The following is a 26,520-nucleotide window of genomic DNA, read 5'->3' as shown; positions in this document are numbered from 1 at the left end:
AAGAAGATGGACAGCAGAGTACGTGAGGTGAGGGATATGACTGCAAGTCATCTGTGTGGAAAGCAATGGAAATGAGAGATGTGCTGAAGTGGAGGCAGTCAGGAGGGATAGGGTCAGCAGAGTCAATGTTAACAGGGAATGCCAGTGTTATTAAATGCTGTCATAGGATAATGGTCTCCCACTGGCATATCAATATGAAGACATTTATGGGCAATTAACGTCAAAGCCAGGCAGAGAAGGAGATAGTGATCCTCTAGTACTGTACCAGCATACAATGCCTTTATTTTTCCCTCCATCAATTGATTGAGGCGCTATGAAGTATTTTATCCAATGGATGTTGGTGCAATTAAGTCACCGTTGCTTTCTATAAAGTTATTAACTTGCTTGCTTTAACATTAATCATTTCAATTGGTTTGGACCTGCTCTACATTATAGCCAACCATGGACTGCCACATCTAAAATCTACAATTTTTATTATGAGAAGTTTGAAGTAATCCTAGGCAAAAGAAGACGTACCTGAACACTTGACAAAAGGAAATGCTTGTGCTTCTGGAAGTTGCTCCTGTTGTGAAATGCTGAAATAAAAATGACACCATACAGAAATCTGTTTTTTGTACAGTGGAACATAAAAGGCAAGATTTCATCCTTGTATTCGATGCAATGCAGAGGAAAATATGCATTCCCTTGAGAAGAGCACAGAGTACATCCTGACTTGCATCCATAGAAAATTATCGATCTAGGGACACAGGAATGCAACACCCTTGTAAATTTGAGCTGCCAAAATGACTGATGACAGCACTTGCAGATACTGTTATAAGTTTGGGCAAAATCAGATATAGCAAAATCTCGTTTATCTGGAAGAACTGACCAGGCACTCTCCTTTGATGGGTTGGTACCAGCAGAACCCCATGTAGACTCCAAAGACCTGCTCTCCTGAGGTGTGATCCTTCAGGAGGTGGTTCAACCTTTAAGGAGATGTGAAGGGCAACAAACCTTCTCTGGTGAAAAGTATGCATTCTGGAAATGAGATTTAGAGAGCAGGTCTCCCACCTACACGTTTACAATAGAGCCTGAATTCACACAGGTAAAGCACTCTTTTTTTCTTTTTTATGTATGGCATACTTCTGAAAGGCTTCTAGGCCAAGTCAACCAGTGATAAATAACGTCTTCACACAGCTCAAGCTTATGGCTACATGTTGACAAATTACCTTCATCAGCTTTTATATTTTTGTCTTCCTTTCGGACACAGGCAAGGTCATTTAAAGCTGTCAGAGATTTTTCGCATCCTTTCTTCCTTTGCTGAGCACTTTTGGGGTGTTTTTGACAGTTCCTTCCATTATGTCAAAATTCCGTTTCTAGAAGAAAATCTGCCCCTCGTCTATGTGTTTTTTGTTGTTGTAGTTTTTGTATGCTTTTTTTTTTAAAGCAATGCTGAAATGTGTAGTCTTTAGCAGATAGTAATTAGGTAATTACAATTAATTCAAAATATTTGTTTTGCATGTTTTGATTCTGTGAAGAAAAGTCTTTATTTTTTTCTCACCATTCAAGTGTTTTAATTAAAATGTCACGCGCCATTTATATTTAACCATTTCACAAAGAAAGTTCACCACCATATGTAGGTTATGTGGACCAATAAAAAAGACTAGGTGACTTTTGTTCTGTAAAATCTGCTTTGCTTTTTCTTCCCCTTGAAAAGACCTGAAAAGAAAGTTACAAAAAGCTTTGAAAAATGAAAAATTAGAACAATTTGCATTTATGGTAATAGAAGAAATAATTCATGGAAAATTAAAAAGTAAATTTAAGTAATTCTTCCCCTGAAAGTGGCATCCTGACCGATTCTGCTCAGTTCATAACCTGGGGCATTCTCAGAAATTATTCTGTAATCTTCTTTCATGCGTTAACTAAGATACAGCCTACTGAGTTTTGGGTTGGAAGACTTTTTTTTTTTTTGTATATAATTTCATCTTTTCTCTGCAGACCAGATCATGGAACTTCCTTTTCATCGTTTTTAGTGAAACTTACTCCTCTATGTATAAGTGAATCAAAATCTAAGCCTGTATAATTAGACTTGGATTGCTACAATTAGTCCTGTACATTTAAGAAAGCTCTCCAAAGTGCTCTAATAAATAGAGGTCCCTTAAAATATCTAACTGCTGTCTGTGCAAGAGTTATTCATCTTCTTCACTGAATATGCAAAGGAAAAACTAGTACATAAAGCAATGTATTATTGCAGTTCTTCAAACACTGTTTCCAAAAGACTTCTTGACACTTGTCTGTTTGAATATATGTGCAAGAACAGAGTTTTTATGTGAATAGTCTCTTTGGCTTCTGATGCTAACTCTTCAAATTAATTAGAAGAAATTTCCCCTGGAAATGTTTGCAGGATATACTCTATCTTGAGATTTATTAATTCTAAGAGAACTGGAGAAAGTATTTCTCACCCTTCCTTTGCCTTGCATTGTTTTATCATTAAAATGATTTGTTTTGATGTTTCAGGTCCCTGACCACAAATGTTCACCCATGCCATGCAGTGTTTCTGTGTGTTAACTGTGTCAAGCAATACTCTACTTTTTTTTATTTTTTTTTTCTGTGAATAATTCTTTTGTGTCTGCTAGGAGAACAGTGTAATTATTTTTTTTTTCATGTTTTTAAGCAGGAAGGATTGACTCAGAAAAACGGCTTGTATCCAGTGTATACACAAATCATTGTTTCCTAAAGTGGAGGAAGAAAGTTTAAAAAAAAAAAACCACAAACCAAAACAAATGCGTATACCTCACCCTCCAACTGCTTCCCATACCCCACCCCCATTACATTCATACCACAAAATATGTGCTCTTGACTTTTTTTCAGATTTTTTTTTCTGTTGAATCTTGTGTTTATTAATTGTAACTAAGCCCAAATTCTCTCTTACGTGACTTGGAAAGTAGCTGGACTGCATTAACTAAAAAACACCCATTGCTTGTGCCAGAACTGCCCTTTTCAGCTAGTCCGGTTATCTCTGACTTTGTAGGATCTGATGGAGTCTTACCTGCATGTAACAAACACTTTATATTTTGGCTGTGGGTAAGGTAGCACAACTGCCCAAAAATGTTACCTGTTAGTTGTTCTCTACCTTCAGAGCATTTGAAAAGTTGATGGTACTAGTAGTAGTGTGATTCAAGAGTCTCTGGGTTCTTTTGCATGTGGCTGTAGATGATGCTCATGTTAAAACATAATTGCTCTCAAGAAAGGTGGAGGTTCCACAAAGGCTTTGTACGAGCATCAGGAGCCCTACTAGAGTTACTCCACTAGAAATGGGCATAATGCAAGGGAGAACTGGAGTCCAAAGAGGACTTCTGGTGAGGCCTGATGTGTCAAGGAAATAAGGGACACTGCAAATTCCTGTGCTTTTACCTATACCTTCTGGTATTATCAGTATATTATAACTGCTGTTCTATGGGAGTAGTGATTATCATTGGATTCTGCATACTGCCTAAATTTTGTTTCTTCTCATTGAAGGAGAGATGTAATGGTCTGACAGGACGTTCACGTTCTGGAGGGCTTTTTAGTTTGTTTTAAATTGTGTCACGCATATGTCCTTCTCGGAGAAGAACTTCTTGACGGTCTTCAACTTTGTAAGTATTAGAGAACTTAATATCCTTTTCTAAGCATCCTCATAAGATTAATACAGTAAGTAAAATGCACTGGTAAATAGTAAGGTTTTGAACAATATTTTGTCATGTGCATCTGTTTGAAAATAGAAAAGACTGAACAAAGGTCAAGCACAGAAAGATCCATACACCCCCACACACCCTGAAAAGACCCCAGCTCCTTGAATAAACTCCAAGATGGGCTCGTTCCAGGATGTCAGCAGCAGTTTGGTTTGTAGTAGTATTCAGTACAGCTAAGATGCTACTCTGTAGATGTTGCATTAAAAAGGCGATGTTTGTTAGAAGTAATATTTTTTAGGCCAACTGATACAGTGGGGGAAAAAGGTTTTGCAAAAATAACCAGACAAGCTTGTAGAAAAAGCTTGCCACATTTTTTTTCTAATTATACCAGAAACAGAATGGAGATGCTTTCAAGCGCCCAACCTCTTACTGAAGCCTGAGAGTTTATTGTTATTGTTTCAGTGCATATCAGTTGGTCTAATAGAATTGTGTCCTACAGCTCTTCCTCTGCTTGCATGTTAGACCTCTGACGGGCTCCATTAGTGCAGCGTGGAGGATGCCACCTTAGGAAGTTAATAATGAGAGAGAGTTGGTATTTTGTGTCAAAATGGTGAAACTTGAATCATTAATGCCTGGCTCATTATTATCAACAAAGGGTACCTGGTAGCAGGCATGCTAGTGGAACATTTATGCCATGATTCATGCAAAATGGGGATCAGCACCATTCATAATCAAAAATGGCCTAGAGGATATTTCAGAACAATAAATAAGCTTCCCTTGTGATATAAATAACGGTCATTTTTTCTGTCTCGCCAATAAACCTATCATAGCTAAACTACTTTTCATGGGGGTGTGGGTATGTAATAAAATAGGAAGATTTATCCCATCCACATGTGTTGGGCTATTCCACTTAGTTCGGTCTCTGGTGCAGAGTCAGTGTGCTCATCTTGTAGCTGTTCTAAGAATGCTGAGATTGAGCAGATGTTCTCTTGCACTCTGTTAACAAACAAGATTCCCGTTTCTGGTTTTATAAGGCTACTTGCCATAATAGTTCATCCCAAATGCAGCTCAGACTCTTTTAGAGCTGTTTTGTTCCTCCTTCTCCTGAAATTACTATAGTTAGCATAACGTGGCAAGCTGAAAAGAAGGTGATTTGGGGGTTACTCGCAGCTTTGGTTGATGAGAGTTTTAGGGCAGCCAGACACTCAGCAGCAGCATTATTTGAGAGGGAAGGGGTAGGTTTTAAGCTGTGAAAAATATATTCACAGAGCAATGAAAGAGTCTTGCTTCTGGAAGATTCAGCACAAGGTATGGCAGCTGCCATCGTTATGCAGTGCCTGGCTGGAGTTAACATTTCCCCGCATATATGTAATTTAGAGGTTTACTTTCAGAAATAAAGCACTGACTTTCATAATCTGGTATTTAAACACAAGAGGTGACTATTAAGACTTTCTGTGGTGGTTTATCAGAGAGATAATCTCTTTATTATTAAAATCTCAGTCATCTATTCAGTAATACTGAATAATCTATTTAATAATAAAAACATTGTGCCTCATTTCTAAAGTCTGTTCTTTTTCTGTCAGTGAGAGCCTAAGATGTAGTTGATTTTACCCCACCTTGCTGGAGCAATGGAGAGCCTATTTGTTAGACTAGCTGAGCGGGGCCTCCTCCAGTCAAAGCTGAATTGAATTATAGGTGCCCAGGGCAAAGTTGTTTCTAACATACCAGTGGATTTATCATGAGAGATGAAACACATTACAGCAGCTAAACAATCACTCTCAGGGGAAGAAAGGAAATACTATCCTTATAGTATGCTTGAGGAAACTGAGTCCCTGGGAAACAGTTGTGTGGTATTGTTCTAGTGTTAGGAAAAAGAGCTTGCTCAGTTCAGTCCCTGTTGATATATCCTAGTTCATAGTTGATGAGGAAAGCTTACTGAAGACAGTACTGGTTTTGGTCCATCCCCACAGCAGTCGTGGTGCAGAGGGGGTTTGTGCTTTGTTGCAATACCAATTAGCCTATGGCAGAGTCTGCCTGGAGTTGCAGCTACTTCAGCTGAGAGCACAATGCAGATTTCTAGAAATATGAAATCTTTGCATATTGGCAATTTCATCGATGTATCTGTGAAGAAAGTAATTGAAAGTGGCAAAGGGGAAAAAGTAACACTGCAATATTCTTAATCATTATGAAACTGTTGGAAAGTATGTTAGAGTGCAGGGAGTAATCTTTAATTAACTTTCTCATTTTATGCATTTATAAGTGTAAGTAATTATCATTCATTAAGACAGCCATGTCAGAATGATTACTGAAATATTTTGAACCATCCCTGACTTCTCTAGTGCTTGCTATGACCAATGATGTAACACCATCATTAGTGCAGTTTGTAGTTGTAAGCAAAAAGTCTTTGTGGTGTTGTGCAGAATAAGCAACTTCAATTTCCTGAAAGGTAGGGTTTTTTCATGTATACACGTGTGGTCAGTAAATTTTCTCACTATGTATGCAGTGAATCAACATTATTCAAGTTAGGGTAGAAAAAAATAATGCAGTTATACCATAAGAGCCAGTCACTAAAAAGTAGCACGCCTAGGCGTAATGGTGTAAATGCAGAGAACAGTACTCTGCATGTACTGCTCTGCAGTACTACTGTGAAGCTGAAAACGAGGGGTTAAACTGGATTGTTGGCCATTGCAGGTAGCCACATCTTAAATTCCCGTTCATGGATTTATTGAGCTCCATCTCTATACTAATTACCACTCTTCTCATGTGTGCAACGGTTGGAAACCTTTTAATTTCCAACCTCAATATATTCAGTATGATTTTCAACCTGTTCATCTTCGTGCCAGCTTTGTTCTATGTTTTAATAGCTCTCTTCTTTCTTTTTCTCTCCCCCTCTCCATGTATTGATGTTATTTCATTTCAGCATTCATCCTGCTAGATTAAATTAGCACAGACATTTCAGCCTATTTCACTCGTTTCATTCAAATACCCTTCTCCATTTGCTGACCATTCTAGAAGTCCTTCCTTGCACTTTGTTCTCAGTTAAGTTTCATATTGTGTGTACAGGGGACCAGAACTGCACGAATTTATTCCAGATTGTATTCTACGTGTTCCTCATACCGTGGTACTGTTACTTCACTACCTGTGTTAGAATTTTCTCTGTGGTTATATTTAAGGCAATTATCATTGCTTTTCTTGGGCTCTTTGTCAAGGCTATGGCTCTGTGTACAAGGTTTTTTTTCTCTGCTGTTTTTTTTATAACTGATGAGTATCAGAGTGTGGCAGAAGTCTGTTCATTTCTCAAAATCTTTCACTTGGCTCTATTCAGTTTCAAAACGTTCTGACTTCTCTGGGTCTCAAAGTCTTTCCTTTATCGCAATCTGATCTTCTGTGGTGGTTTTACTCAGGTGGGCAGTCAAGCTACACCACAGCCGCTCTCTCACTCCCCCTCCTCAAAGGGGAAGGGGGAGAAAATACGATGCAAAGGGCTCAAGGGTTGAGGTAAGGATGGGGAGATCACTCAACAATTATCATGACGGGCAAAACAGACTCAGCATAGGGAGATAGTAAGATTTATTGCCTATTACTAACAAGCTAGAGAAGTGAGAAACGAAGGAAAGAAACCAAAAACGCCTTCCCCCCATCTGCCCTCTTCCACCTCCTCCCCCCGAGCGGCACAGGGGAACGGGGGAATGGAGGTTGTGGTCAGTCTATGGTACTTTGTCTCTGCTGCTCCACAGTCACTCTCTTCCCCTGCGCCATGGGGTCCCTCCCACAGGATGCCGTCCTTCCTGAACTAATCCTGCGGGGGCTGTCCACAGGCAGCAGCTCTTCAAGAACTGCTCCCACATGGCTCAGTACCACGGGGCCCATCCCCCAGGAGCAAACTGCTCCACCACAGGTCCCCCACGGGTGGCAGATCCCCCCAGACCCCCTGCTCCTGCATGGGCTCCTCTCCACCCCGGGGCCTGCTCCTGCGGGGGCTCTCCATGGGCCGCAGCCTCCTCCAGGCCACCTCCACCTGCTCCACCAGGGGCTCCTCCACGGGCTGCAGCGTGGAGATCTGCTCCACGTGGGACCCATGGGCTGCAGGGGGACAGCCTGCTTCACCATGGTCCTCACCACAGGCCGCAGAGGACTTCTGCTCCAGCACCTGGAGCACCTCCTGCCCTTCTGCACTGACCGTGGCGCCTACAATGCTGTTTCTCACTCCTCTCTCTCTCTCCGAGCTGCTGTGGGGCCACAGGTTTTTTTTGTTGTTGTTGTTTTTGTTTTTGTTTTTTCCCCTGTCTTAAATATGCTCTCACAGAGGCGCAAACAACATCGCTTCTTGGCTTGGCTCTGGTCAGCAGTGGGGCCCTTATCTGACATGGGGCAGCTTCTAGATTCTTCTCATAGAAGCCACCCTTATGGTCCTCTGCTACCAAAACCTTGCCACGTAAACCCACTACATCTTCCCTTAGGATACCATCAGCAGGGCATCCTGCTTTGGGATCCAGCAAATTTTGTGGAGGTACACCTACATTTTGTGCCAGTGTCTTTAATGAAAGCATGCTTAAAGAGTCCAAGACTAACATCAGAGAAATTCCTGTAGTACTACTCTTAGCTTGTAACTCTTCTTTTCTTTTTGTCATTTCCAGATTTGGCCAGCATGTCATCCACCTCACCAGTTCTTGCATGAAATCCCATTTTCTCCAGATGAACTAATGATTTTCTGTCAGGCACAGTGTTATATCAAAATATATTTTTAAAGCAAGTCAGGTGCAGGAGAACTAATCTGTCTGCACTACAGATAAAGTCCACCACATTTTACTCATGAGAAACAATAGTTATTTTGTCAAAGGATATTAGATGAGTCAGACTTGATCTCTTCTTGCTAGACCTGTGCAATATTTATTACAGTCTCTGTTCACCTCAGCATTCTTTTATTTACTTTCCCTCAAAATTTGTTCCAAAGCTTTGCCTGTTATTAAGAATAGCCCTGACAAAAAAACCAGTTTCAGCTTCACATCTCCCCCCTCATTTTTTTTTTCAGGTGTAACACTGTGTTTGCTTTCCTATTCTCAAAACATTCTCACACAACAAATTTATTAAAAATCTGCCCCTGCTTGCAAGGCCCTGTGTAGGGCAGAGGGGAAGGACTTTGTGAGTTGGAGGTTAGCCGTTCCGTCCCCCTGTGTTGAGCACAGGGACCTGTGTATCAGGACCTGTGTATCACCTGGGTGGTTTGATACCCTGAATAGGGTGCTTTTGGGAGGTGACAGAAGCCTCATCTGCTCAGGCAGTGATGCTGCTTGGGCTGGGTGTGCGCTGAAGCAGCTTGAGCTGTGCTCCAACTTGTATTGTTGAAAAGCTCTGATAGTTTGATATTACATCTTAAAAAGCTTGACTGTGCTGAGTTTACTTTCAAAGGAATTTCCTTCACGTCTTTCAGGCAAGAGAAGCTTTAACTTCCTAGCAAATCTACTCAAGATAAGTGAAATCCCTAGCATTGTTTGGAGGGGCCCTGGGCTTCTCTAAAATAAATGATAAATATATATTCCTAATGTAAGGAGAAATCAGTTGAGTCTATTTTGAATCAGTTCCAGTTTGAGTTCGTCTGCTCACTGAAGTTATTCTGCTTCAGTTTTAGCACAGGCTGCTCTGAACATGGGGCTAGTCAGTGTCTTGCAGGGGCTGTGGTGGTGGGAGAGGTGCTACCTGTGGTGCCACCTTCTCTGCTAGAGCCAAGGCACCTTTAGTGTTGTCCCACTGAGCCCCACTTCTTGCCAGCTCCCAGCTCTGCCTGATGGGATGGAAGACCCAGAGAACTGAGCTATGGCAGTGAGAACAGGAATGGTCCTAACGCTACGTTTGGCAAGCAAGAGATGGAAACTCATAAGAAAAGACCAGTGAAGCCCTCTTTTTCCCTTCTTAATAAGTATGTTTGCCCTGCCAGAGGGGCAGATACATGCAGTGAGACGTGCCACTGAGGTTACCAGAACAAATACAGCTTGCAGGTAATTTTTTGTAATAAAAAAAACATAGCACTTTGTGGGAGCACAGAAATCAGCGCTATGACCTGCCAGTACCCATGAGGAGCTCTTTGGCTGATGGTTACCTCTGGCAGGAGCAGAAAAACTTGCACTGAGTGGATTTTAGTTCCTCTTGCTCAACGTGTCCCAGCTGAAGGCTGGGGTTTCCATTTTCAGTGGAGTTGTTACTCTGAGCTGCTAATGGCAGTGCACCTCGCAGTTCTGTGCCAGATTGCACTCAGCAGAAGTTTCTGAGTATTGAAGCAGGTTGAGATTCAGTTTGCAAAAAACGACAACAAAGATTCAGAATAGTTTCAATTTAGACTCTGGTCAATTTCTTGCTGGGGAAAATTTCTTGCTGCTGAATTTTAATTGACCATAAGAGAAGTTTCTACTGGTATTCTCAGGTTGAAATGGGGGAGGGGATTGATGTTTTGTTTTTCTCATAAAGTCAGTCTGATGTTTCGTTTGCCTTAGTGGTTTTGAAACCAACGTTTCTAATCTGTCCTATTGGTGATGAAGACATTTAACTATTTCTCCCCAAAAGCATTTGAAATCTCAATTGTTTCTTGTTGGTTTCTTTGGTAATGTTACTTCAGTAACTTTTCACAGCAGGCTGGCCAACTCTTTCCTTTTCCAGATGTATTATTGCACAATTTTTAAATAGATGCAAATAACTTATACAGATGTAAGACCTGATCAGATTCATTCAAGGGAGATTTGAAGAATACTTTCTGAGGGTTTAACAATGTTTTTTGGAACGAATTGATATTGTTTAGCTTGTGTTATGAACCAGTTTATTTTAACAAAAGCAAGACTAGTACACTTGGCTCTTATGTACTGTCTCTTGAGACATGACTGGGATAATGCTTTGTAAAAAACCAGCCAAGCAATAATCCTAAATTTTGAGAACTAATTTTAAACTGGAATGTAGAAGCAAAGAGAAGTCTTGTCTGAGATGATTTTCATTTTTTTTTGCCTGAAATTGCCAAGTGTCTGCAATGGGAGTAATAGGAGAGAATTTCTAAACAGCTTAGCTTAGTTTCTTTTTCAAAAACAGCCATAGTCCGACAGAGAAATCTCAGCTGAAGGTTTTTGCCTGCATTTTCTTGGTTCTGAGAAATCATTATTTTCAAATTTGTAAGTCACAGTTCTGTGATCCTCATACATACAGACATATTTCTGGGGTGAGTAATAATACACTTGGGAAAATAAGACCCTCAAGGAAAAATTAAGACAATTACTCATGGTCAGGGTGGAATAAAGTGATAGAAAAGATATAACTGTCTTCAGAAACTTCAAGGCATGATGTAAAAATTACTTTATTCTGTTCTTCTAGTCAGCAAGGACAAAGCAAATAATGGATTTACAATACAAAAGAGAAAATGTATATCAACAATGACAACAACAAAGCTTGAGACTGGATAAGTAGTGCAACAAGCTACAAGGGAATACTGTGTAGTTATTAACACCAAGGATGTTCTGGCTTAGACCAAATTTCCTCCTTATTAAACTAATTCTGATGGTTTACAAGGATGTGACCTCTGCAAGTCTTAATGCATTTTCTGGGCCTCTTTCCCAGTCTTCCCCACATTCACTTCATTTATACTCAAGGGCTTTTTACACCAAGCATAATGTGAAGAAAACCCACACTGCTTCATTTTTTCCTGAACTAGGGGATTCTCTAAGCTTCTTTGTAACGTAAAGGTTTGGGGTTATAATGAGTTATGTCTGTTAATATTCAGTGTTAATGCCTCAGGATATAGAACAGGAATAATTTCTAATATGTTTGTGCTCTTCAAAATACATTTAAGCAAAAGAGATATTTCCCAGACTAAAATACACTTTTAACTTTTTTTTTTTACCCTAGTGTGACTGAAATGCCGATTTTATTTTTCAGCCTATAAAGAAGAGCAATAAAATACAGTGGGTTGATTTACAGCCTAATTAAACATATCTGAAACATACCTTTTGATGACAGTAGTTTTGCCTATCTTACAGCCGTGGTATCAAATGGCCATGTTCGTATTAGTGGGTGAAGTGTAAAACTCCATTAGAGTAGCTTATGAACTGAATGTGCCACTTGGAAATGTGCTTTATAAATAGCTTCTCTTGTTGCTAAGCCTGTGGTCTAATTAACTTGATTTTGCGCATGCCTCTCCAGAGGTTAAATGTGACATCTGAAGATTAATGTTAACTAATGTCCTTCCAGAGACTGATGTTCACAAAGCCATTTGAAGATGCTTGACACCTATGCAGCGCATTGTGGTAATGATCTCTAATAAATGCACTAACAAGCAGTGAGGTTCAATGTCTCCTGGGCAGCTTGCGCCCTATCATGTGACTGTTACATCTATTTTGTGAGTAGTAATTACTCAGTTTGGTCTGCGTTACAAGAGTACGGTTCAGCAGTTTTATTTTTGTTCTGCTAGGCTGACTTTGGGAATATAGTCCAGATAGTTAAAAGCATAATTTACAGATTAAGACAGTTTGTAGGGGGAGAAAACAATTTAGGCAGTTGTGGCTATATACCTAAGATGCATTTTTCACAGTGAGTTAATGACCTTCACCTCACCAAGACCAACTGGCTTCCAACAGTGACTGAGTTCACGGGGAGAAGCAAGGTTTGCAGTTCCCTACAGATCACTAGATCGTCGCTGCCTCACTTAGCACTGCTGGTTGCCCGCAGCAGATCGATTGAGAATGAAATAGCAGATGGACTATAGACCAGGAGATGTACCCCTACTAGCCTTCTCTGACTTCCTTGAAAATACACACAGTGCCACCACTAGATCACAAGATTATTGCAGCGTTGCTTAGCTCTGTTAGGGTGCCACCAGCCTGCAGTAGATTGCATGGGATTTTCCTGTGCAAATGCGTATACAGTGGTTGTTTTCTTCTTTTCCATGATTCACTTTCACAAAGGGGAAAAAATGTTACTTGGGAATTTCCTGCATATATGTGTAATTATATAGAGAGTCATAAAATCATTTAGGTTGGAAAAGACTTTCAAGATCAAGTCCAACCATCATTATATTTTAAGGGAGGTACACAGTTTGTAGGGATGCAGAAGGAAAGAGAGCACTGCTAAGGTAATTTGTCCTAAATGGAGCTGGAGCAGTAGTGGTGGTACTGCACATAGTTATAAAGAAGTGAAGGAGAGCTAGTAGGGGTGCATTTCCTGGTACTTGAGCAAGCAATATAGTTTCAGCACAGTTCAGAACTAGATCTGACATGAAAGATGAGCTGCTGTTTCTCTAGGATGTGTGATACAGTGCACTTCCCTCACCTTAATCACAGGCAATCATTTTTTGTACTGATACTGATGTCATCTTTCCCTGTTTCTCATTCTGTTACCTTGTTTGGCATTTTGAGTATAGCCAGTCTTGATTCAAAACAAGCAGTTGAATTCAGAGTGTTTTTATTGCCTTTTCTGAGATGGCAGAGGAGCTAGCCTAAGTTTAGCTTTTTCCTTGTTTTCTAGATAACTGATCATTTTGCCTCCTCCAGCTTTTGCACTTTGGTAGCTCGCCTGACTGACTAGGCAGAGGTATCAGGCAGTCAGCCTCAAACCCCACCAGGGTGGCATTGAAGGCAGCCTAACAGACTGTCACGAAAGTGCACCAAAGGAGGCATAACACGTGTACTGACACCTCTGACAGTGAGTGCAGAGGGCTTGCGGCTGGCCTGTGCCAGCTCTGCACGGGAATTCAGTTGTAACCTTTCTTTCTTTATGGAGGAATGACGGAATGACTGGGTACCAGGAAAAAGTCTTCTCTTCCTTCCTGGCTTGCCTTCTTGTTTGTTGCCTTCTCCATCTGCTCATTTGTTTTTCTTCCTTGCGGTTCTCCTGCTGTTGCTCACTTGTAAGATCGAGTAAAGGGGAAAAAAAGTGTTTTTCCAACTAGTTGTCTTTCACAATGACCACATCTTTCTTTGTGTTGTCATTTTAAACATTTGATTTTAATGAGGAGGCCTGTAGGAGGAAAAGAGGAACGTGAGCTGCTTAGACAGCAAGAAGGGACATAAAATAAATAATAATAAAAAATCTGTACTCTTCTCAGGTTACCATTTGCAGTGTTTTTCTGAAGGTTTTCCCAGGCTCCTTCAAGTTTTGCTTACAGATGGAGCCCTAGCCAGCCTATTTAAAGCAGAATTAATTTTCAGTGACAGCTCCTCTCTTGTGAATCGAACAGCATGGTTTGTATTTCAGATGGTAACTAGAGTATCTTCTTGATGAAGTATCTCAGAGAAGGTCTTTGGAGAGACATGAGCTATAACCTATAGTACAGTCTCTGTAGCTTCCAAAATAAAGAAAATGGGTAGTTAGAGGTAAGTGTGCATTTTAGCAAGAATCCTTTACGGAGGAGAAGCAACAAGTTGGTGCTCTCTCGAACAGTCAGAGTAAGAAGTGACAAGTCAGCAATCCTGCCATGAAAGGCAATCCACTGGTGTACTGCTCAGGGGGACATGGAGGAGATACACAAGCGAAAGTAGGACAGGTGCCCACTTCTTCTGCATCTGGAAACTTCTGACTCCAGCCCTCAGTGATCTGGGTTTGTGGTGATGGAACAGTTAACAGAAAACGTGCCAGAGCATAGCATTTAGGAATAAATTTTGCCAATGGGTATTGCAGGGCTAAAATGAGTGGTTACACAGTGTAATTGGCTGCCTTTATGCCGCTCTTTATGAACACTGAGAATATCTGCCTCCCCCGTTGTTGCTGTCATTCTTCTTGATTTGTCTGGAGATACGGATGAGGCCAGTTTCTCTGAAGATTTAGGAGAAAAAGGCTGTTACAGGGAAGGGACTAGGGTGTCAACGTGTAACAGATGTGATCAGGTATTTCCCTGGATAGGTTGGAGCTTGGCTGGCCTTCTGTAAATGCCTCTACCTGTGTTCGTTGTTCTTCAGGTAGACAGTCCGTAGGCTTAGGAATTGTCAGAAAAGTTTTTTTTATTATTATTATTTTTTTAAGCTTTCATGTAGCCGTTGTGTGCTTTGCAGGGTGTCAGGAATCTGACAAAGCAGCGGTGTTAGCCCATGTAAGAAATTTTTGCATGCTATGCCTACTTGTTAAATACTCTTTTGTAGATTCTGCTTGATAAGCGTAATTGCTTTTCAATCTGTATTTTTTACCAGAAGTGACCATAAACATTTCATAGTCCCTAAGTAAAGTTATTGTGTTAATTGGTTAACATGCTTTTATATTGTTATTCAGGGATACTGTAAATATGCTGGAACATAATTGCAGATCTGTGCTTGCACATCTGTGTCTCTTTTTTCACAGAAGATGTTGGTTTTTTTTGGGTATGATGAGCACAAGCCCTTGGTTTTTATACCATTTCAACTGTCATAGAGCTTTCTCCTAGAAGTGCATGACAAATTTGAATGAAGTGCTTTCTCACCTCTGACGACGATACTCCAATTTATCCACCAGGTTTCAAAGCCATGTTTTCTTACCGCTATTGATCACTGCTTTTTTATACTGGAAGTAGTGGAGGAGTGAAGAGGGAAGCCGAGTACTTTCCTGTTTGGCCAGCAAAGTGCTGTGACACATTGTAGAGGCAGTTTAGAGTTATTCATATCTAACACCTGTTTTATCACAAATAAAAATAGGCTTCTTTGGAAAGAAATGGGGAACTCTTATCAGCACGACACTGATTCTCTGCGATCTTTTTCATTTCCTTGTTGTGCATAGGAACCTTTTTAGTAACTTTTGATTTTCTGTTTACATTTCTGAACCACAATGTTTGGTCTTCGGGTCCTTTGTAAGTAGGCAAGGTGCAGTGAAGTCTCTGTATTGACTGATAGTTGCAAAAGGAATTACTTTTATAAAGTCAGCATGTTGTGTGGACATTGCTGGCTGCATGGGTTTCTTTCTGTTGTTCATCATCAGCTCTGGATGTGGAAGGGTGAATCTGTCTGGATTTTGTTCCTCAGCCGCCTCTTTATGGACGTAGCAAAAATGCTGGCTCTCAAGTGCTGGATCTGTTGGTAGTAATAAGTGTGGGGCTTTATTGACTCGTGCTGCGGTAGTTAGGATTCTTTTTCCACTGCTTTTATTTGGGACAATGAGAAAGGGGAATTTTTAAATAGTGTCTCTTTTCATTAATGATATCGTGGGGAGAGGAGGCATGTTTCTCATACAGCAGCAATCACTTTCAGAGTAAATCTGAGTAAGTTAGTGAAGCACTTGAGTTTACATGTGCTGTAAACATCCTAGTCATGCCTGTCTCATCAGGCTTGAGGTTTTTTGGAATCCTCATTTTTCATTGCCTAGTGAAATTACTCTCAGCCTAGAAAAAGGAAAGCTAAGAGACCATAGGAAGCCTTTTGTAAGTACTTTTCTTCCGGCTTCTCTCTATAGCTCTCCTAGTGAGAAATCTCATTGGTTCAGAGAGATGCTGTTGCCTTATATCTCTATGAGGAGTTTGAGCTGGTGTTTTTTGCTGCATGTTAGCAATTTCACATCCTTCCTCTTCCAAGTCAGTATATGGTTAGGTAAGGTAAGCTGTTAGATGTATTTCTAGATAATTTTGCTGCTCTCAAAATGCTATTTACCTTGTTAAAATGTGAGCATTTTTGCCCTGCTTTATGTGATCAACTTGTCACTTTCCCAAATAATGATGTGTATACTACGATGGTGCTGCAAATGCCTAGAGAATTTTAGGCTTCTTGAGCATGCCTACATTGGTTCCCATCCTCTCTTGGACGGAGGTTATCATGGTAACCAGCTGTGTAGGATCCTCTTTTGTAGCAAATGGAAATGAGAAGCAAATCGAATTCTTAATTTTCACTTGAAAAAGGGATCTGGATTGGTTCCTGATACCCTTCTCAGGAATTCTGGGATGACATTTTCACAGACACACACCCACCCCTGGGGAAACTTGTGGCACATCTTGCACAGTTCCTTGGTCCAGTGAGCTTCTTATCCCCTTCTAGTTTCAATGCAAGCAGAACAAAATTCTCAAATAATTCATGTAGGTTCGAAGTTTAACAAATGCAGCTTAGCTCTTTGTATTATTTTACTGTGTCTTGAAACCTGGGTGCTTGTATCTTACCCTCGCAATTCAAAGTAAAAAAGACCAACGGCTTTTGTTCGAATAATAATCAGTCCTTCTAAACAGCACTGTTCCCTAGGAAAGACAATTACACAATTGACAGCAATATTACCACTTTATTGCACTGCCATTGTTAGTGACTTTCTTTGCCTTAAAGTCCGCTGTTTCCCTATCACATGACAGAAGGGTAGCTAAAGGTTTTTGCTCAAATTATTGCCAGCAGACTACAGGGATCAATGGTGTAGATAACTTGGCAATTGCAGTATTTCTGCAGCATTAGGTGCACTTTTTCTTACGTACTGTATGTGTTACTGAGAGAATTTTTGATTGCGTATATAAAAATGGTCATGGCAGTAGTTATTTTTACTTTATCTCATCTTCAGGGAGAAGCAGAAATTACAGTGTTCCTTCTCCTGAGAGAGCTAGTGAGAATTAGTTGCTCTTTGGTTGTCTTCTGTTATTGGCAAATAATAATCCCAGAGGAGGCCATGCCAAGTGGAGATGATATTTCCAAGGTCCGTATTGCACCATTCATTTGTGGATCTTGCTGCACTTCAGAAACTGCAGTGGCTCATTCTGCCACCCCCCTCCTCCCCAATCAAATATTATCATCTCCATTCTGTGAGAGCGGGGAAAACAACAGAGGGGATAAATGACTCACCCAGAATTCAGCAGCAGCTCTGCAATAGAAGAGACAGATCCATGTGGAGACTCGATCACACAGATTCCAGGTACCTTTCAGACAGAGAGGTGTTTTGGAGCCCCCCTCTCACTGGAGCTTTGCAAACCACTTTCCAAAGGCTCTGTGTCACTGATTCCCTCATCTCAAAGCCATGCTGATGGAGGCAATTTCAGGATTTTTTTTCTTGATGTCTTTCTTGGTATGCAGTATCTGTTAATACCACCCCCAGTGCAGAGCTTACTCCTCACCACAGGGTCTGTCTGTCCCTTTACATGTGACAGCATTAATGCCAGGTGACCATATTTATATGGCTGACTGAATAATTTGATTGATTCAAGCTCTCTGCCTGCTCTCGAAATATTTGAGAATACACAGCAATGTTATCACTTTCATTATCTACTATGGAAAATATGTTCTTATGTTTTGTAGACCAGTTGTGCGTAGCTGACATCCATGACAAGGTTTTTCATTTGTGATTAGTAAAATGTGTTTGATGCACAATCCCAGTATGATGGCTCGAAGCCTTAAATTTACAGAGGAGTGGAAAAGCCACTGAAATGTCAATCTGCAGGGGAACTAATTGCACGGATTGCAGAGGAACTAGGCTGTGGAATTTTACAAAGCATTAAACCTTTTTCTGCCTGTGTTGCATAATTATTAATCAAGGAATTATTTCTAGAAAACTTAATGGAAGCATGTACTTTAATTGCTGGCTAAAATATGGCAGTGTAACTTTTGCTGTCCCTCCATTCTTAGTAGGAATGTGAGCTGAGTGTAAGATGTGAGCATAGCTCTTGTGTTCAAGGGTCTGACTGTTTGTTATGTCATACAGTTGTTTCATGGCCAAGGATTTGCAAGGATTTCTAGGATCCTTGTCTTCACATATAGTAGCAGAACGCAAGCTAAAATGTTAGAGTTTACTTATAATTTTTTAGGATTTTTATTTAATTTGAGCATAAACTTGTAGACTTGCAAATCTATTCCTACTGCATTCTATCCTACTAAAAAAATAACGCGTTCGGCCCGTGAAATGGTATTTTTATTTAGTGCACCAGAGTATCGGCAGTTTTTCTTCTGTAATGCAGTGAAGTCAAGATTTTGCAACCTGAAGAAAAACTCTGGGTGTCAACTTTTAGAGTCTTGGCAAATGCAGAGGCTGAGCATCTTATGAGTGTTTGCCAGGTGTTATTGAGATGCTTTTGCATTATCTCTTTAAAAGAGATCAGAAGCCTTTAAGAGTCCTGCTTCCTGGAAAATGACCATTTAAATTGCTCCCAACTTGTCCCCCCTGGCATCATGAATAGATTTTGAAAAGAATGTGTTGGCCGTTTTCCAGATTTCTAATGTTCCTCTTCGTGATAAAGACTGTTATTTATTATTTCACTTGCATTCCAGGATAACCTTCTTCATTTCTTGCATTCAATCAGAATAACCATACGTCACTTTAAAGGTGTGGAGAATGAGTGTCTAGTATCAACATAGTGGTTTAACAGAGTCAGGAGGAAAGCAGAGGTTTTTTAAGATCAAGGGCAGTACCTTGCCTAGAGGGGTGTATTAGTGTGTCTCTGTCTGTTATGGTAGCTTGGTGGGGAGAGGATTACCTTTCTATTACTTCCAAGTATTGTGCAAAATAAATCTAAAGAGAAAAAAAAATCTATTCAGATTATTTTTCCCTTTCCAAGTGGAACATTTTTATGAATATCTACACACAGTTCATTTCTTAAGGTACAGGGAAAGATGGAATCAGTACTGTATCCCCCAATCTGTGTGTTTAAGTAGAAAAGGTGTCAGTTCCAGCTATAGGTGCAGCATTGCCACCAGCTTCTGTTGAACTGGTAGCCTTTGGTTCATACTGGTTTGGGCTGTGAGGAGGTGATGCACCCGCCTGGTGTCTGTCTGGTGCACTTGGCATTTCCTGGAATCTGTTCTGCATGCAGAAATCCCTATTGTCTGTATTCAGTTCACCAAAGCAACTTTGAAATTTAAATCTCTGCTGTACTTCAAGTCAAACAGTTATTGAAACATCATAATGTAATCTGTGCCCTTCCAAGACAGGCTTTTGCAAATATGCAAATACCCAACTGTTCTCAACACACCTGAAAGAAATTCGGCTCTGATGATGTTGTTTCTCATGGGAAGAAGCATTCAGACAAGAGGTAAAAAATGAAGGTATAACTCTTCTTTCTCATTTTTTTCCCCTGTTGTTTCCTACTCATCTGCAGAGGGGACAACACAACATATCAAATTCATTTACCATTTGAACAGTCAGGGACGCTTGAATGTATTTCTCATAATTTAGGAAATGAACGGACAGACACAACTGTTTTGGATAGATACTAAAAATATACACTGAAAGGACCACATAAAGTCTCAGGTAGAAATTCGCTTTTTAAATTTTTTTTATCTTTATTTTTTGGCCAGTGCAATATCTGATGAGAAATGAACTAAGCTTCTTCCTCAAAGTCACAGCTATAGATCAGCTAGAAGCTTGAAGGACTACTTAAATCCCGATAGGTGGCACATTGATCTATGGTTCTGAGAATTGTGCCAAGAAAGGAAAATCAACAAGATCTTCACCTGATTTATGTAGGCCAGACTTTTCTTCTCTGACTTGCCTTTCAAAGGTGATCTCACAGAGACGTAATTAAAACTTGATGAAGTTATTAAATAATCATGATGATTTGTGTCCCTATGCTGCAACCCTGTGTATGTTTCTGTGTTGCTCCCAAATGTGGAAAGTTTTTGCCTGTGAAAATGAAGGTTAGAGAGTGCCAGGCTTCAGGCCAGAAATTTTTTATGCAGCTCTATTGTGAAAGGTCTCCAAATCATTCTAACACCGGATAGCTGTTTACAGTTAGTCAAATTGGAAGTTAGTGAAACAAATCGAAGAAGTTTTTAATCAGTAAAATTCGGAAACCTTTAAATTTGCCCACTTTTTAGAGAGAGGTGATACTCTGGCAGTGGAGATGCTGACTTGGGGCTGGAGGTAGCAGGTTAACACCACAAGTTGTTACCTGGTCTTAACTCTGGCCTAGAAACCACTAATAACATAGTATTGCCTTTTTCTTCATCTTCATCTTGCTTGTACAAAGGAGAAAGAAAGTATTGAGTCAAGGGTTATCTTTCATTAGATATTTAAACACAAAAGAATGTAGGCCTGGTCTGAGTTGCAGCCTATAGATATACTATAATATAAATATTGCTGATGTGCTTCATTTGTGAGGTTTCTGTTGAATTGGATTATTTGGACTACAATTTTAAAGACAAACAAGAAGCAGCCTTTTAAGTCAAATATGGATTTTTTTTCTCTTCTATCTGGATGCTAGTGGGAATTTTGAAGAAGCTGTTTATCATTTGTTTTTGAATTTTTCTTAGCATTTGTTTTGTGCTTTAACACATTGATCCTGTATTTTTTTAACAGGCCTAACTATCTCCATGTATATCAATACCAGCAATTTTCTACTCTTTCCTTTTTGGACTGAAAAGACAAGCCACAATATGTTGTCTAGTTATACAAAAGGTAGGGGGCTAGCACCTCTGATTCTGCATGCAGAGTAGTCAGCATAGTAGATACAGTTTGGAGCTGATTATCGTAAGGAACATGAGTTAGAACTGATAATCAAGTTTCAGAGAATCCCTAGCTTTTCCATTAATTTTGATTTATTGATTTTTATGAGTAGAAGCAGAGATAAGCTCTGGCTCTGAGGAGGATCAGAAAGGCCAGTGTGTGTCGAGGTTATTGCCTTGTTTCGTGCTGTGATTTATACAGTGAAGGTACTGGCTGCATTCTTCAGCTTGGCGTTATTTTATTTCTTCTCATCATTATAGTATTTCATGACTTAAAGACAAGTGCCCTCTGAGAATCTGTTCTGTTGTGTCTCTAACATTATTACAGGCTGAAGGCCTGTTTATTGGAAGTGCTGAGCCCTTGCAGCTTCAGCTGAATGAATGGAAGCTGAAGGTGCTCTGAAAATCATGCCTGAGGCATTTTGTTCTTTTAAAGGGATTGAGCCCTACCTTATAAATATAGGTCTCTGCTTCGACTAATTCCCTGTTGACTGCACATCCTTTGAAGTAAATAGAGATTATTTGATTAGAATGAAACCTATGCTCCAAAATTAACTCTCACCCTCACTACATAGCTGAGGAATTGATTAGATCTTAGTAAATCTGGTGTTAAAATTAAGCCTCAAATTTACAATTAAGCTTCAGAGTTTTGCTTTGCAATTGGGATACTTCATCTTGGGAAAGATCAGAAACCCTGTTTCTTGGGAGCTTCAGATGACTGTAAGCAGAACTTGGGTTTCTATAGCAGCAGGTACTAACATGGCAGGGGTAACTAAACGTGCTGAAAGGGAGGGGTTGTGGCTAGAAAGAGGTACCAAGACCATGAGGTTGTAGCTCATGCAAAGAGTCAGCCTGCCTGCTCCATTCACATCCTCTTGCAGGAAGTCTTCATTCTAATTTCTCCAGTTCCACTGAGAGAAGGTAAATATCAGGCAGTGATGCAGCTTCAAGAAAAAGGGTGTTTTATCTGAGAGCTGAATACTTCTGCCATTCTTGAAGAGAATGAAGCTTACCTAAGCTGTGGCTGTTTGATCCTGAAGGAAGGGAAGATGCTGCTGTATGGACAGGTGAATGACTGCTGAAAAAGACCAAAAGAGTACTGATGCAGAAGTTAAAGATGAAGCTAAGAGATTTAAGGATAAAGTATATGATAAAGGCCTTAGTCAACTAAACTTTTTTTTTTTTTAAGAGCATAAATGTGAAACCTTCTGAGGTGGCACTGCAAGTCATGACAGAGTTTTAAAGATCCTTTTCTGTACTTCTCTAAAGCCCCTTCTGTTCCCAAGTTCCTCAGACAGGCCAAGAGGTCAGCATTGCTTCAGTCCTGCCATTAAATTTTGAAAATCCATTCTTCTCACAAGGAGATTCACAGTCTTGTCAAACTGAACTCTTCCTTTCTGGAATCATCATCATTATACTATTATTTTATTATGCCTTTCTTAAAGCCAGTATTTGATTTAAAAAAAAAAAAAAAGAGTTTTTTTTGTGGGTGGGTGGGTGGGTTGGTTTTGTTTTTTTGGTTGTTGTTGTTCGCCCCCCCTACCCCCCACCCCACCCCACCTCAGATAAGGGGCATATGACGGAAGATCAAAAGATTCAAAGAACAAATTTAATCAGTTATATTTTCATCTATATGTCTCTCTAGATTTCTTTGGTCACCTCTGTGGTATATCCATGTACAATATGGTAGCTCATCTACTGTATCAGCAGAGCTTCACATTTCACTGTGTACTTTGATCTAATATCATGTTGTGATTGATCAGGTTTTGTATTTGGTTCTCAGACAATATGGTGCACGCTGTTAGCAGTGGGGAAGGCTGTTACTTTGATGAGGAGGCTTGTACTTCTGTCTGTCCTTCTCTGTCCTGGCCTGAATGACAAACCTTGGCACAAAAAAAGCACCCATTGAGAGAATATTCAGGGAAATGGATAGTTGCTTCCTCTTGCTCTTGCTGATGGTCCCATACAGGGAGGCACTGTGCTGTTTCATTGCCTTTTAAGACTGTAGTCCGAGGCTGGATTTTCGGGATATTCTTTTGACACCCTTTGCTACTAGAACTAGGATTCCTGTCCATTATGGTACTCACTAAAGTTTACGGCTGGTTGCATTTTATTTTTGTTTGTTTGGTTGGTTGGTTTTGGTAGTTCCTGCCTTTAAATGTTTTATTCCACCGCCCCTTGTTTTTCTGTTTTTAGCCAGTGAGACCTGCAACGATTTCCATCCCATGTTCTTCACCCATGACAGATCATTTGAGGAGTTCTTCTGTATCTGCATTCAGCTCTTGAACAAGACATGGAAGGAAATGAGGGCAACTTCAGAGGACTTCAACAAGGCAAGAAAGGGGGTGGGGAGGGAATAACTGGGCAGGATGTTGAAACAAGGCCATGTTTTCTTCCCTAGAGGCACAGGGATTTACTAATCCCACTTCCGCTGAATACTGTGATGTGTCTTCTCTTCAGATTCTTTGTACATCAGAGAGGCAGCATTTAGAAAGCAGGGGTAGGGGGTGGGAGGTGTAAGGGAGATTCATAGACCTTTTTCAATCATGTTACACTGCAAACTGAAAATAAAAACCTGGCTTGAGGGGAAATTCTGCCTTTTTATGTTAGCAATATTATGCTGAAGTGCTGCAGCCTCTAACGTTGTAAATAATGCAAACAGACTGCTGCAGTGATAATTCTGTGCATCCCTTTCATTTCATACAAGAACTGAAATAGTAAAATATTAAAGAGTGGACACAATCATGACAACGTGCTGTACAATCTGGCCAGCTGAAACAAACCAAAGCAACCAACCATCAGTATTGCACCCTTTTCATTGTAAGAGAAATCTGGAAGTTTCAGACAGTCTTATGACTGACAGCAAAGGTATGGAGAACAGGGGTGTCTGTCTTAATGGGCCCTAGAAATCCTAGTTTAACTCTTTAACATACCAGGAGGCTGAACAGTATCTTTGGCATTTTGTAAGAATGACAAACTCGTGTTTTTGTGGCTTGCTGGCATCTCTATCTTTGTTGGGAACCTTTGCATCTTGCGCCTCTCTGACTGAGATCAAATGTTGATTATAGGGATATTGCTTGAGAATGAAAAGGGAGACTGCTGCATTGTGTCAGCATGTTCCAAAGAAGTGCTCTGATATCACCAGACTCAAACACTATGCAAGAGCTAGTAAAAATGATCATGCCTACCTTCTAACTGGAGCTGTCTATTAATGAAATGATCTAAATGTCCTTTTTCCACTGCAAAAGGAAGGTGAATCCTTCAGACACAGTATGGAATAACCTTTGTTGATTTCTTTTTGGTAAGATAGCAGCAATACCTGAAGGCTGGCAAAACAGAGAAGGGAAGGCCAAAATGCCTGCTGTTGTAGCTAGATAACGTAGAGGCTTGTTCTTGTGTAGAATTTCTGACACGCTTCTCATTCCAAATAGTACAAAGAAGAGCAAAAGGAGCAATGGCGAGATATTCCACTGAAAAGTATAGAAACCTAAAATCAAAGGCTTAAAAGCAATAACCTTTTTATAAAAGACTATATTATATGGTTGTTTAAAACAAATGGATTAATAACTGCCTGTTGCTTACAGGCCTTCTGTCTCAGTAGAAAAAGGATTTGTGTATATAAGTTTCCACAATTTGAATTTGAATATTGTTAGTAATCCCAGGGGAAAAAAATTGTTCTATTTCTGGCAACAGCCCAGATCACCCTAAGAGAAAGTACAGAAATGTACTTGTCTGTGTTAGACACCACTGTAGTGGTACACAAGGTAGTTTCTTCTCTGATCTGATAAATTAGTTATGTTTTATGTTACTGAAAATCCTATGGTTTCACCCAGCAACTCTTTAAGGTTAAGCAGGGTAGGCAGTAGGTCCTGCTGCCTGTGTCACTGAAGACGTAGGAGACCTTTAACTCTATGGGACAAATCCAAAACATGTGCCACCAGGCTACTGAGATTTGTGTGTGGTGGTGGCAATATGGTGCAATTGGTGAGACACCGGTCCAGAATCTTCTTCCTGCTGTAAAGGGGAGGGAATACAAAACTCCCATGACTGTCGTTTCTAGCAGTTCAGTAGTTATGTTCTGCTTATCTAAATCTTTTCTTTTAGTCACAAGGAGATTTTTGTGCTCTTTATCCACTTCAAATGGCATGTGGTGGTGATGTGCATTACTCAGCTGATAGCTTTCTTAAAGGGATCTGTGAGTGAAGCAAACTGTGTTGTTGTGTGGGCTTGTGAAGCACTTCTGGGTTTGTGCAGGATGCGATGTTATGTAGTGGTACCCAAGGTTTACTCATCTGGTTGGTGGCTGATAGCTGCCAGTGCTGATGGCTTTACCAAACCACACAACACCATTTTTAATCCTTACCTGGCAAACAGCTTTGGTTTTCATGGCATGTTAATATTATTTCTTCATCTTTTCTGTGTGCTAAGGGTACCTGTTTTTATGCAATGAGTTTTTGCAAACTTAGCAAGTGAAGGCCATGTGGACACAGGGAGCATTCAGCCCACACTTTCAGGAGTGAAGGGGAATAAAGCAGGGGCCTTAGAAGATGCAGTAGTTTAGCTGCTGTGAAAAATTCTCTTTTCTCCTCTCTTTGTATTACCATTTTTCAGTTTCAGTAACTTGATTGTCGTGGTAATACATGAAACACCACTTTGCTACAGTTTGCTGTCTACCTGAGTGATGGGATCATTCATTTTCTTCCTTCCTTGCTTCCTACCCCAAAATCTCCAAAACAAAATCAGAAGCTCCCAATATATCAGATGGTAACTCTTTACTGAGACCTGGAGATTCCATTTAAAAGCTAATCTGCTTGCTTTCATCTTTAATCATAATTGAAGAGAAGGAGCTTTTTTGTTGAACTTTTATTCACAATAGATTGCATATGAGAGGTGGTAGGAGGTCTGTGTGCACATATGAAGATTTATTTCCTCATCTCCTGCACTTCCTCGCTAAAAGAAGTGAGGTGATTGAATACTTCCCCACTTCAGTTCTTATTCTCAAGGGCTTTTTAAGACACAGATTGACTTTCTTTTGACGATAATATTGTATACTGTGCCATCGTGGTTCCTCAGTCCATGTTCTGGAGATTTCGTATAGCTTTTTTCCCTTCCTGTTTTTCTTTATTTTCTTCGAGTTTAAAAAAAAAAAAAAAAAGGAAAAAAAGTACTTTGTTCACAGTTGAAAAAATGCAACGATGTTTTAGTGAGACATTTATGATCCCATGCTTTGTCTCTCTGATTCTCATTCATTAAAACAGACACCTTTTGTCAGGCTCAGCTCTTGCATTAGCAAAACTCCTTGGATCTCTCTGGTGATAGTATGATACTGTCAGACCTAAAACCTTTTTTACAGTCTCTCAATATACTCATAGATTTCTGAACAGAATAATTCAGTCAGGCAGCTAAGCTTATATTATGCCTGTATAACATTTGAAGACATGCATAATTCATGTCTGGTGAGTTTTCTAGAGAAATTAAGATGCAATGGGGTAGACAGATGTGCAAGTGGCAACAATTCCATTTGAAACCTTTTTGTTTTCCTTTGA

At 40.0% G+C, this 26,520-nt stretch overlaps 1 protein-coding gene across 5 annotated transcripts in view; it reads left to right on the top strand.

Annotated features, from left to right (window-relative positions):
• The window catches only part of ELMO1 (engulfment and cell motility 1), a 305,675-nt gene that overhangs the window by 175,893 nt on the left and 103,262 nt on the right, over positions 1-26,520 (top strand). For all 5 annotated transcript variants that reach the window (XM_048075572.2, XM_048075567.2, XM_048075571.2 and 2 more), the window contains one exon: positions 23,171-23,307. In XM_048075572.2, coding sequence (XP_047931529.1) covers positions 23,171-23,307 — 137 coding nt within the window. The remainder of the gene's footprint in view (positions 1-23,170; positions 23,308-26,520) is intronic.

This window comes from Anser cygnoides, chromosome 2 (assembly GCF_040182565.1).
Source record: "Anser cygnoides isolate HZ-2024a breed goose chromosome 2, Taihu_goose_T2T_genome, whole genome shotgun sequence".
Taxonomy (NCBI): Eukaryota; Metazoa; Chordata; class Aves; order Anseriformes; family Anatidae; genus Anser; species Anser cygnoides.
This window is presented reverse-complemented; position numbering and strand designations above follow the sequence as displayed.